Source organism: Lynx canadensis, chromosome D3 (genome assembly GCF_007474595.2).
Source record: "Lynx canadensis isolate LIC74 chromosome D3, mLynCan4.pri.v2, whole genome shotgun sequence".
In the NCBI taxonomy this organism is placed as follows: domain Eukaryota; kingdom Metazoa; phylum Chordata; class Mammalia; order Carnivora; family Felidae; genus Lynx; species Lynx canadensis.
Window position 1 is genome coordinate 79,744,195 of NC_044314.2, and position 13,481 is coordinate 79,757,675.

A 13,481-nucleotide genomic window follows, 5' to 3' on the forward strand; every position below is an offset into this window, starting at 1 on the left:
GTGAAGTCTCCAAAGGAGGTGGCAATGGAAAGAAAGCTTTCTTTCGCTCTTTTTTAAAATTGATTTTTCTTTCTTGTCTTTTTCGTTTCCCTCAGAAATTGAAACAAATGGTCAAATGGCTCGGACTTGGTGACATTTAATAGTCAGCCCATCTAGAGGAGATTCCACTGGCGATGATGCTGATTGATCTATCATGCTGTCTCTCTCGTGGGTTTTCTCTGCCCTTTGGGCTTAGAAAATCACCAGCTCTCCTAGAAATGGTCCCAGTTTCACAAGGGTGGAATCGGGGTTTCTGGGAACAGCTTTCAGAGGACTGTGGGCAGTGTCATTAGACAGAGGAGGGGAGTGAGTGGGTTGGGGTTAAATGCTCCCTGATCGGTTCAGACATGCCGGGCTCCCAGCGAGCACACCACTCCATAGCAAGCGCTGTGAAAAATGAGGTGTGTGTTTGCAGCTCTGAAAATAAGAAGTGGGTTCCATCTGTCTGGCCTGAGAAATGAGAGCTGGTGTGTGGGTCAGCCGGTCGTTCCCTGTCTTCCTAGCTGGCAAAGATTCCATGGGCAGAATTGCTTCATTTCTGCTTCGTTTCACACCGCCCTGGGGCCTTTGAGGTCTGGGAGGAGGGATGCCAGGGCAGCCGGGTCATGGAGTCAAGGTGGGGGCTGGTGCTCAGCATCTGCGAAAGAAGTCTCAGAACATAGTCAGAGGTGAGGGGATAATAGAGGTCGCTGGGATTTCACCTAAAGCATGAAAGGGAAGACCAGATGAGGGCAAGCACCCAGTCTGAAGTCTGTATGATTTATTGTTTCTTCCTCATTCCCATTCATCCATCAGCCTTTCTATCCATGTCAGGGATCCAGCCAGATCCATGCCTTGACACTCACCTAGCCAAGCCTAGCCAGTCCAGCCAGCCATGCCAGCCAGCCAGCCAGCGACCACGACCGAGCCAAGCCAAGCCAGCAGCGCAGAAGCCAGCCCAGCAGCAGACCAGCGACCGAGACAGCCAGCCAGCCAGCAGCCAGCCAGCCCAGCGACCCACCGACCTAGCCGCCAGCCAGCCAGCCAGCCAGCCAGCCAGCCACCCCCACCACCCACCGACCCAGCCAGCCAGCCAGCGACCACCGACGAGCCAGCCAGCCAGCCACCACCCACCGACCAGCAGCCAGCCAGCGACCCACCGAGCAGCCAGGCAGCCAGCCAGCCAGCCAGCCGGCCAGCCAGCCAGCCATCCAGCCAGACCCGACACCACCCCCGAGCCAGCCATCAGCCATCCAGCCACACCACCCTACCCATCCATCCATCCATCTACCCACCTACCTATCCATCCGTCCATCCATCCATCCATCCATCCATCCATCCATCCATACATACATACATAAATACATACATCTACCCACCTACCTATCCATCCATCCATCCATCCATCCACCCACCCACCTACCCATCCATCCATCCATCTACCCACCTACCTATCCATCCATGCATACATACATACATACATACATACATACATAAATACATACATCTACCCACCTACCTATCCATCCATCCATCCATCCATCCATCCATCCATCCATCCATCCACCTATCCATCCATCCATACATCTACCCACCTACCTATCCATCCATCCATCCATCCATCCATCCATCCATCCACCCACTCACCCACTGACTATTCTACCCACCCATCTACCCACCTGTCCATCTACACACTCATCTGTCTGTCCACCTACCTGTCCGACCATTCATCCACCCAGCTATCCAGATATTCAGCCAGCCAGCCAGCCATTCATTTAGCCAACCACCCACCTACCCATCTGTCCATCTACCCACTCATCTGACCATCCACCCACGTATCCAACCATTCATCCATCCACTCACCAACCCCTCTATCCATCCATCTGTCCATCCACCCCCTCTTCCATCCACTCCTCATCAATCCATCTACCTATTTTAACATGAGTTTATTTAGATGGTACGTGTTTGGACATGTTTTAAATAGTTACTGACAATATACAGCAAGTGATACTAGTTTTCTATATAGAGTGTGCTTTTAACATAAGTGTGTTTAAACAAAAAGAGCTAACTTAAAATAGTAATAAAATAATTTTGTGGCTGGACAGGACAAGACAAGACTGGGAAAGTGGGACGTGCATGCCTGGCATTTGGAAATCTACTGCACTGGAACTTTGCACACAAGGGCATATGATCTAGAGTCCCTCAAATCTGGACCCGCATTGCTGTGCAGCCTCCAAGGTGTATGATCTTGCACAAATGACGTCCTTTCTCCAAGCCTCGGTTTCATTGTCTGTAAGGTGGGGATGCTAACAACCCCCTGTCTTTGGGGTGGTTTTGAGGAGGTAACGAACTAAAGCCTGTGAGTCACTTAACACATGCCTGGCACAATCTAAGCACTCTGTAGATGGAAGCGGAGCTCATTTTTATTCTTTCCACAGCTGATTTCTTTCAAGGCATTCCCTGGTTGCCCTGCCCAGGGGACCTTGCTGAAGTCAAGGTGACACGTGTTAAACCAGTGTTCCATTTGGCTTTGGTTTAGCAAGTGATGGTGGTAGGTCACTGTCCTTCCTGAAGCTGGAGAGCCTCCCTCTTCCTTCTCGGGCTTGGCCGGAGCCCGCCCCACTCTGATCCTCTGTGTAACAGGCTCTTCTCTCTTCTCTCCCTGCAGACACACTGTCCGTGCCGCGCTGGTCCCCGCAGATCCCTCGTAGAGACCTCGGCAACTCCATTAAGCACAGGTAGGCTGGATTCCTGTGGGCACCGGTACCCACCTCCGGTAGATATCTGGCCCCCAGAGTGGGGGAAGGCCAGGCAGATATTTTGCTTCAGTTCCTATGTCATCATGCCTCTCTCTCCTCTGCCAAGCGAGACCTCAGTGTGCCCCCTGGGGACTGAGATGTCGGCTTCTTATTAACCTGGCCCTTATAAAACCAGCACATAATGGTTAAAAACCAGGGATTTGGAGTCAGACTTTCCTGTGTTCGCATCCTGGCTAATAAAGCTTTGCAACCAGAAGGAAGTTACCTAACCTCTCTGAGGCTCGGTTTTCTCATCAGATAATTCTGCCTACCCTTAGGGTGTCATAAGGATCAATGACATAATATATGTAAAGTGCTAAGCACAGGGCTCATAATAACCACTCGGTAAACGGTATCATTGTCAAGAGAAATGTTGTACAGCCTAATTTTGGGTCTCCCCACCCAGAAGACAAGATTGAATTCTGAACTCAGAGGTACTCTCTGGTGAGCTGTAGGTCAGCCCAGAGCTCCAGCCCTGTTGGGTCCGTGGAATAACCTCACCAGGGGTACACCTGTCCTATCAGGAAGGACACTTGTATCTACTAGACATCCCTTCTAAGCAGTTCTTTGACTTTCCAGATTTAACTTTCTACGTTTTATGTCATTACCCTCCCAGTCTCTTCACAAACTCATTAGGGTAAGTAGCACAAGTGTGATCATATCCATTTGACAGGGAAACTGAGGCCCTGCACGATTGAGGGATGGGTCTACAAGCTAATTGACCTCGGCACTCTGTATTCTTTGGGCACTGCTGCTCAGAGTTTTCTTTCTATGTACCCAGAGGCATCTGGGAACTAGCCGAGGGACCCGTTCACTCATTCATGGATTCTTTGCACTAGTATTTGTAGAGAATTTACATGCCTTGGTTTCAGCACTGCGCAAGGCGTCGGGAGCCCTTGGGGAGCTCGCGGTGCAGTCGAGGGCTAGATGCTTAACAGATCATGACAGTGTGTGGCATTGGGGCTATAACGTGGGGGGTGGGGGGGGGGCGGTACCAGGGGCAGACATCGCCATGGGCGGGTGGGCCCGAGGTAGGAATGAGCACACTGTCTCCCGGAATGGCACCTTGTCAACAGGTTTTCAAAGAAATATGTTGACAGAATAGTTGTTAAGACCCAAATGAGAAAACGATGGAGGAAGCAGTGAGAAATACGTGATAGACGCGTCCGTGGTCGGGCCGTAAGCCGCAGAGAGAAAGGCATCAAAAAGAAGGGCCTTTTTTGTGTGCTTCCCAATACCCCGGGCTCAGTTCTACCCCTGGATCGGTCACGCCCCCGGCTCAGCTCCGCCCCTGGATCGGTCACGCCCCTGGATCGGTCACGCCCCTGGCTCAGCCCCGCCCCCGGCTCAGCTCCGCACCTGCATTGACCCCACTTCTGGTTCAGCTCCATCCTGGGTTGGCCACACCCCTGGCTCAGCTCCACCTCTGGATTGGCTTCACTCCTGATCAGCTCCACCTCCGGATTGGCCACACCCCTGACGAAGCTTCATCCCTGGATTGACCCTGCCCCTAGCTCCATCTTGCCCTGGTGGCGCAGCCCCATCCCCCAGCTTTAGCAATTTAGATCTGGTGGTACCTCATATTCGAATGCTGATTCTCAGAGGAAGGATGATGGTCTTGGGCATCAGGAATGTCTTCTTAGTGGAGCCAGGACTGGGGATGCCCTGTTACTCTTTAGTGTGACCCCGGGCCCCATGCCAGGACGGGAGACCTAGACTCACCCCAGCCTTGGTGAAGAAATGAAATTGAAATCCCATTCCATCCACTGTCCTCAGAGTCACCTCAGGCAGAGCTCAGAGAGAGAGCTGGTCCCAGAGATGGGAGAGGACTGGAAAGGAAAGAGAACTCCCGGCTACAAAGCTCACGCCGCCTCCCCTCCATGCCCACACTGCTGGCCAGGGGGGTGGACAACAAGCCCAGTCACCATTCCTAAGAGCTGCCAAATCCCATAAAGTAGACCCTGCCAAACTCACTGGCCCCGTGGAAGGGGCAGAAAAAGGCTTAACCAACCCCCAGTCCAGAACTGGAGAGGGAGTCTTCTTAGCCACAAGAGTCTCCGTTCAGAATGTTGCTATTTGCCTCCATACGGAGGCTTTGAGCTGCGCCTCCTTCGGCTTGGAGAGTGACTGACCCAAATCAAGCAAGTTGGTGCAGCAGAGGGCTGCAACCTTGCCCTCAAAATTCTCAAGCACCAAGTTACATAATCACTTCTGATTTTCATTTTGACACTCGGAGGCAGTGGAGATTAGCTACAACTCCTGCTGAAAGTGGCAAAAATTGAAAATGAAAATTAACTCTGACCCGGCAACCTGCAATACTTTTCTCAGGCAGCCCGGCCACTGCCTGGTATCTCTTGGGGGAAGAAAGCGCCCCAGCGGCCGCGGGAGCCCCTGGAAGTTAATCGTAGGCATCTCTGTTCCTGGCTGGCAGCTGTATATCAGGGGCGTCCAAACTGCCTTCTGTTGGCAACAAGTGGTGGTGGGGGGGGGGGCGGGCAGGGGGTGGGGGGAGAAGATGAGCCGACGGTCTGAAAAGAGTTTTCACTTTAAAGACTCTTCTGCTACTCAGGTTTGAGGCCTCGGCTCTTTGCGGGGGGGGGAGGGGGAGGCCCCGGCAAAGCTCCCCAGATGGTTTGATTGGCAGAGAGGGGGCACCGGTCTGCCAGCCTCCCAGGAGGCTCCACCTCGCCTTGTGGTCCTCTGAGGGCAGTTCTAGCCCCCCACCCGTCACTCTGTCCCAGAACTGAAGTTGGCATACAGCAGACCACTGGGCAATACCTGTTGAACGAATGCAGGATTGTCATGAATGTCCAGGGGACAGTAGAGTCCCAGCCCAATCGAGTGAGCACTGACTACGTGCCAGGCGCTGTGAAGCCCCTTGACGTGCATAACCTGTTTCGTCCTCCCAGCACCTGTGAGGCCGGTCCTGCTTACCATCCCCACTTTACAGAGCGGGAGACTGAGGCTCCAGCGGCCCAAACAACCTGATGAAGTCACGCTCCTCGGAAGAAGCCAGGCTGGACCCCGGGGCCTGTGCACTCACCCTTCACGTGGTTCATCCTGAGAGACAGCTGGGGGTCACCGTCACCTTGGCCCTGAACGTTTTCTGTCTCTTTTCCGCAGGTTTTCCACCAAGTACTGGATGTCTCAGACGTGCACAGTCTGTGGAAAAGGAATGCTTTTTGGCCTCAAGTGTAAAAATTGCAAGTAAGTGGCTGCACCAGGAAGTGTTTTCAGGGTGCCTGACGTCAGCTAGAGCCACGCTAGCCTTTGAACTAGCTTGCGGAAGCTTGGTTTCCTACCTTTCGGGAGAATCGCTTGCCCTACGTTTCAGAACCGCGTCCTAAGTGAACCTCTGCCTTTGGGCAAGGGGTCAAGCAGCACAATTGTGAATGAAAACCAGAGCGGACGGATGGTGCCGGAGATGTTTACCGGGGTGTGTGGAGCCACGGCGGTGCTCTGCATATTCACAGCATTTAACATGAGGGGTTGGCACAGTTTTTTTCTCTAGGTGACCGGATAGTACGTATTTTAGACTTGGTGGACCCAGGGGTCTCTGTTACAGCCACTCAGCCAGGCCTTGTAGCTCAAAAGCAACCGGAGACAATATGTAAACAAACGGTGTGACCAATGTATTTGTTCCAGTAAAACCTTATTTCCATAACTGCGCGGCCGGCTGGCTTTGGCTCCTCAGCTGTAGTTAGTTTCCCAGTTCCTGAGTTAGAGTTTGTGAAGTCCTTTTCCTCTTTATTTTTTCTCCTCTGCGTTGTTGGGGCGGGGGGTGGGGGGGTGGGGTGGGCGGTGTTCTGATGCTCCCCATTTTACAGATGTGAACGCTGAGTCTCGGCAAGGGGAAGTCACCTGCCTGCGGGCACACGGCCCCGACCCCCTAACTCCCCTTCCTTCTGTGGCATCATGTCGCTCTCGAGCTCTCACAACCCTCCCCTACTCCACACACGCATTCCAGGTCACAGCTGGCAAAAGGCAGGGAGGTGACAGAATAAAGCTGATGTCCAGTATGGGCTCTGGAGTCAGAGTAAGATAGGTTCAAATCCCGGCTCTGTGATGCTCTTGCTGTGTGACCTTGGGCAGTTCACCTCACCTTTCTGTTCCTGCCTGTGTGTGTGTGTGTGTGTGCGCGCGCACTTTATCTGCACGAAAGGAATAATCGTCACACCTGGCCGATCCAGTGTAAGCATTCAGTAAATCACGAAAGGACATAGCACGGTGCCAGCCTCTGAGCTCTGTCCTCTGTCAGAGGTCACAAGTGCCTTTTTGCCTGGCCTCCCTCTCTCTCTCCCTAAGCCTGTGTGAAATACCTCCCTGGTCCAATCCCTAGAAAATTGTCAGTAATATTCAGTGCATCTTTCCGTCTGCTTTATAGGAGCCATTTAGTTTCAGAGAATGTAGGAGTCCCTCTGTCCTTGTCCAGCCCAGGCTGGGAACTCCCATTCGGGCTCCTTCAGGCCCCCCAACATCCTGTCCCTTGAGGGAGGGGGGATGGGACAGCAGCAGCGGCATAAGGCGAGGTGGGGAGACTATTACCATCTGGAGGCCCACGTCCCCACCTTGGTCTTCCTTAGACCCTGGTTCTCAGGTGAGCCCTCAGAATGGTGGCCTCTGGGCTTTCTGACTCCAAGGCCAGGCGGTGGGGTCCAACTTGAAGGCTGTCTGATGCGTCCCATACCCCAGCTGCTCGGGACGGGGTGGGGGGGGGCTGTCTCATCCATGCGTAGTCACACCATGTTCTGAGGGGAAGCGGCAGCCCTCACATCCTCACACCTGCAGAGTGGAGGCTTTGAAGTCAGGTAATTAGGTGACAGGGACGCAGCCAGGAGTCAGTGAGGCTGAACACCTCCTGAGCCATTTAATTTTCAGCCCTAGAGGCGGAACTCTGAGGTGGCCTTTGCTCCTGTTCTCTGTTCCAGAAGTAATGAACAAAGACTCAGACCCTGCCAAGGGTTGGGGGAGGCCTCTGGGGAAGGGGTGGCGGCGGTGGGGGGGGTGCCTGGGGGAGAAGCACAGGCTTTGGAAGCAGCCAGACCTGAGTTTGAGCCCCAGCTCAATTGCTGCATTCTCTGTATGAGCCTGAGCGAGAGGCTTGTTGTCCTCTCGCGACTCAGTTTTCTGATCTGCAAAGTGGGTTGACGCTGGTGCCCTCAATAGAGCTGCTGGAAGGAGCCAGTGGAATGTTCTTGCCCTCGATCACGGTGTGTCGTCAGAGAACGTTCTTCCTCACTCCACCTTGCGCAGAGATGGCTAGATAAGAGGCAGCATTCCAGCCGTGTTTGGATTTTACCGTCGATCTCACCACTTTGCTCAGCTCTCAGAAAAGCTGCCGGAGCAGTGAAAGCAGAGTCCGGAGTTGCTATGAAGTTCCGACATGCTTCCGGTGTTTTTTTTGACACTTGTGTAACGACAACCATTTTGTACTTGTGTTAACTACAACAGAGCTTAGAGCTATCTCTAGTACGTAATTATGAGCTGGCTTTATTTTTACTGCTGTCACCAGCTGAAGTTTGGAGTCACTCTTCCATGAACCAAATCCTGCAGTTTTTACATGGTTTTGAAGATGGGCAAAATTTGGGACACGCTGATGGGCTGACAGAAGGGTTGGATGGGGGACAGAAACGGGTAATGCACAGACGCCGTCGTCAAGGGGTTTAGGGAAAGACGCACCTACAGAGAAATGGATTTCGGGGGGACCGAAGTGCATGCATAAAGAGAGTGACAGATGGCATTGCACAGAGGGGGCACGGAGAATGGGGAGGCAGCTTTTTAGAAAAAAACGGGCAGAACTGCTTGTTCGTTTACTCAGCTGTTTATGAGCAGCTACTCCATAAATGTGCCAGGAGCTCTTCTAGGCAGCAGGGAGATCACAGTGAATAAAACGCACAAAACCCCTGCCCTCCTGGACCTTACGTGCTAGGGGAGGGGAGGGACAGTAAGCAACCCAGTAAAACAGATCATCTGTGCAGAGGGTGCCAGAAACTAAAGAGAAGAAGGAAGCAGTGAAGGAAGAGAGGAAGGGCCGGGCTTAGGGCTAAGATTTTAATTGAAGTGCTCAGGGAAGACTTTATACTTGAACCGGAACTTTGGAAAAGCAGTGATGTGTGGCACTGGACATTTCCTGTTCTCCGGAAGCATTCCAGAGCCATGGATTTGAATCCGCCCTGAAGGCAATGACTTTTTTAGTTTGCTTGTTCTTTTTGTTGTTGTTGTTGTTTGTTTTTTAAACCTAAAGCAATGTTGGTTCTGTTGTTGCTAGAAACTCCCTGGGTGAAAAGGATTGGATTGGACCCTGGTGACTCTACAGTGGTCCCTGGGCCAGCAGCAGCAGCACCTGGGGGCTGTTTAGAAATGCAGACTCTCAGACCATGCCCAGACCTGCTGCACCAGACTCTGCAATTTAAGACTGTCCTGTGATTCTTGTACACATTAAGGTCTGAGAAGCACTCCTCTGAGTGATCTCCAAATTCCGTTAGAGCTGATTTTCTTTGTCTAGATAACGGGTCTCAAACTCGAGTGTGCATCAGAATCCCCTAGAGGGTGTGTTAAAACACAGATTCCCGGGCCCGCCCCGGAGTCTCGGATGCAGCAGGTCTGGGGTGGAGCCCCAGGATTTGCGTTTCGGTAAGTTCCCTGGTGCAGCTGATGCTGCTGGTCCTGGGACCACTGCTCTACAAAACAGTGGTAGTTTGCCAACATCAGGCTTTCTTTTCCAGCCTGACGTTTCAGCACATGAGGTTTGTGTTTGGGGCTTTTGTTGTTTTTTTGTTTTGTTTTTTTTTGTGGTTTTGTTTTTTTGTTTTCTGTTTTTACAGACTGGTCGATCTTTGCTATTTTTCAGGCTTTTGTGCCTTTTCATCTCTTGGCCTCAGTCCTATAAACTTGATTCTTCTTCGTCATCGTCTCTCCAGTAATATTTGTGTGATAAGCCAAACAGATAAGGCATGACTGGAACCCAGGCTGTAGGTCAGACACACACGCCTGCATTTGAATCCTGACTCTTCCACGAATAGCTGTGTGACCACTTCTGAGCCCCATTTCTTCTCCTGTCCAAATAATATCTACCTCACTCGACTGTTTAAAAAAAAACAACAAAAATACAAACAAATAAACAAAACAAAAATTAAGTGAGCTAATACGTAAGGTAAAATGTTCAGTCTGTACCTGGCACGTTATAAGAACTTCATAAACGAAAGCTAATACTGTTACTAACTTTACGGATTAATTTTGGGGTACCCCCCCCCACCCAGGAAGCCAGGATACTTGCGAACGTCTAACCCCCTTTCCTCCTGCCTCGGCTTAATGGCCACTTCCTCCGGAATTATCATCAGCTGTCTTGTTGGCGTTCTGAATAGAGAGATTAGCGAACTAATAGGAAATTATGCTCAGAAAGCAATTTGCAGTTATCTGAATTGAGGACTTTTCATCTAATAGGTTCATGAGCGCGGAATGGAGTTTCGTTCTCAGTGGTCGGATGTCAGCACCATCCACGTATTGTCTGCTGACTACAGATTCAGCTGCAGGAACGTGCTGATGGGTTTCCCAGCCCTCGTTCATGCCTTGTCTGCATCTTTCCTCCTCGGGGTCCTTCCACAGGTTTCCGCAGAGCTGAGTTCTGGTTCCTTGGAAACCCGTCCACCCCTATCTGCGTTTCTCACGGAATAGTGCACAGCGGTGAATTCCGTGGCTTGTGCTCTAGGCAGGGAGAGTTTGAACCGAGGTATTTTTGTGCATATGTGTGTTTTTTGTTTTTTTGTTTTGTTTGCTTTTACTGCATGCGCTGAGTAGGGAAGGGAGGGGGACGTCTTTCAAAACCGTCGGTGGAGAAGTAGCATTTGAATTATCTGTCTCTCCTGCGTGTTTTAGCCTCCCCTCTCCCCACTCCTTCTTTTGGGTTGGGTTCAGTTCAGTCAGCATCTCTGGTTCGGTGTGTGCTGTGAGGGGCGTTTCTGTGCTACCTCTTGGGGTTCGAAGGTGAAAGAGACACCGTTGCTGTCCTCCAGATGCTCACAGTCACTGCTAGTGGCCTAAAACCTAAAATCACCACATCTGATCATCACATCACATCTGGCCCAAGACTTCTTGGCCCAGACTCTGGCCATAGGGCGTAGAAACCTGCATATTTTTTTTATTTGTTTATTTATTGACAGAGAGAGAGAGGGAGAGAGCAGGGGAGGAGCAGAGAGAGAGGGAGAGAGAAAATCCCAAGCAGGCTCCACACTGTCACTGCAGAGCCCGATGTGGGGCTCAAACCTACGAACCACGAGGTCGTGACCTGAGTCGAAATCAAGAAGTCAGATTCTTGACTGACTGAGACACCCAGGTGCCCCGAAACCTGCATTTTTAATAAGCTTCCCAGAGGATTCAGATTTGCACTGGGGTGTGAGTGAGGAACATGGTTCTAGAAGGAGGGGTGAAGCAGGTAGGTAATTATTACTGTAGGGGGATGTGCCCAGGCTGCACCAGGCTGGGAAAGGGTGCATACATGATGCACATCAGGGGGGCTGTCCCGGAGGCCTTTGAAGTCTTGAGGGAGGAGGGACACCTGGTGGCTCAGTGGGTTGAGTGTCTGACTTCGGCTCGGGTCATGATCTCGCGGTTCGTGAGTTCGAGCCCCATGTCGGGCTCTGTGCTGACAGCTCAGAGCCGGAAGCCTGCTTTGGATTCTGTCTCTCTCTCTCCCTCTCTCTCTCTCTCTCTCGAAAATAAATAAACATTAAGAAAACAAAAAAAGAAGCCCTTGAAGTCTTGAGGAAGGAGTGGGAAGTAGCCAGGTGGAGCAGGGGGAAGGGTGTTCTGGGCGAAGTCACAGGCAAGGACACAGGCACGGGCAAAGCCTGGATGAGGACTTAGAAGGACTCGAGCATATTTTTCAGTTGTTTGTCCTGGGCGGGGCCTGGGGGCCGGGGAATACCGATTCTTCTGTGCAGACAGGGCACCAGGCCATGCCGCTGTGACTCGTGGGTGCTACTCCCTGTGGCTCCCAGCCTGGGTAGGGACCGCTCGCTCCCCGTCCGGCCCCGTTCCTTGAACCCTGGAGCTGTCATCTTGCTGGAGTGGGTCACTTGCCAAGGGCGAGGCCTTGGGGAGGACAGTGCTGGTATCAGGGTGGCCTTTGCTTCTTGCGGGAAAGTAGGAGCAGGCAGAAGCCAGGAGTTCAGATGTTCTCCCGGTCACCTGCTCTTATGGCCTGAGACGCGAGGGGTTTGGGAGTCAGAATGTCTGGCAGGTGCTAAGTCTCCTTTTTCTCTAAGACCAGGGAGCAGTCGCTCCTCTGCTTTGAAGACAGAATGATGAAGTTAGCGGTCACCGAGCACAGTCTTCCCTCACCCACATGTGACTCGATGGTCTGCTTACCTTCCTGGCGACCTCATTTACCGGTTGCTGTGGGAGCTGCTGCAAACAGTTCATACCTGAGACCTCCCCGGTGGGGGGGGGGGGTTGCCCTTGGGTGATTGTGGCTGCCTCACCCCAAGGTGCCCGGGAAGAAGCCTCCCCCTGCTCCGGGTGGCTCAGAGCCAGGTGCAGGGTACAGAAGGCCAGCCTGCTTGCCTCAAGGCAGACACCCTCTGTGGTGCACTTCGCAGCCCAGAGCCCCCGGGGGGTGGGGGGGGGGATCAGGCTGAGACTAGAGTCACCTGAAGCCACGTCTTTGCTTAGCTTCTCCCCCATTCCTCATCCAGCTTCCCGCGCAAAGGAAGCAGCCTCTCTTGGAGAACTCTCTCCACTCACAAGAACACCCATCTCAGGATCTGCTTCTAAGGAACCCAACGTAGCATAATAAAACAACAGCAGGGGGCAGAGAGAGCTGTTTAGGTCCTGGCTCTGCCCCATCCTGGCTGTGTGATTCTGGGGAAGTTTCTAAACCTCTCTGAATTGGATGTCATAGGACCTGTGAGTGCACCAGTCGCATTAATGACTTGAGGATTCCCTCAAATCCGAATCTTTCAGTAAGTTGGTCAGCATGTATTAAGTTGCAGAAACGGATTTTCTATTAATGCAAAGAAGGAAGAGAACCCTACTCACTAAATCACCTGCGTGGGTTGAAGTGAGGGAAAGTTCTGGAAAATGTAGCACATTTCCTCCTTTTCCATAGTTCTTGTTCCCCATTTGTCTTTTAGGATATTCTGAACCATCCTTGGGAGACATGTTCAAGCATTTATAATCGGGTTTCTCAACCTCAGAACCATTGAAATTTGGGGCCTGATAATTCCTTGTTTGGGCAAATGCCCTGTGCATTGCAGGATAATTAGCAGCGTCACTGGCATCCACCCCCCAAATGCCAGGAGCACCCCCAACACACACACACACACACACACACACACACACACACGCACACAGACACATACTCCATCCCAGGTTGTGACAACCAAAAATGTCTCCAGACATTGCCAGATCTTCCCAGGGGGAGCAGAATTGTCCTTGGTGGAATTGCCTCTGGTTTATATAGTGAAACAGTCATTGCCAACCAATGGGACTGTGGTATACTTGTAATTCAGTTCTAGAGTGCCGCTTTAATATTTATTTATTTTTGAGAGAGAGAGTGCATGCACAGGAGGGGGCAGAGAGAGAGGGAGACACAGAATCCGAAACATGCTCCGGGCTCTGAGCCGTCAGTACAGAGCCCGATGCAGGGCTCGAACCCACAAACCGCGA

At 52.0% G+C, this 13,481-nt stretch overlaps 1 protein-coding gene across 1 annotated transcript in view; it reads left to right on the top strand.

Moving 5' to 3' along the window:
- KSR2 (kinase suppressor of ras 2) overlaps positions 1-13,481 on the top strand; it is a 432,131-nt gene that overhangs the window by 321,363 nt on the left and 97,287 nt on the right. Inside the window, exons 6-7 of the mRNA XM_032595418.1 lie at positions 2,687-2,756; positions 5,940-6,023. Coding sequence (XP_032451309.1) covers positions 2,687-2,756; positions 5,940-6,023 — 154 coding nt within the window. The remainder of the gene's footprint in view (positions 1-2,686; positions 2,757-5,939; positions 6,024-13,481) is intronic.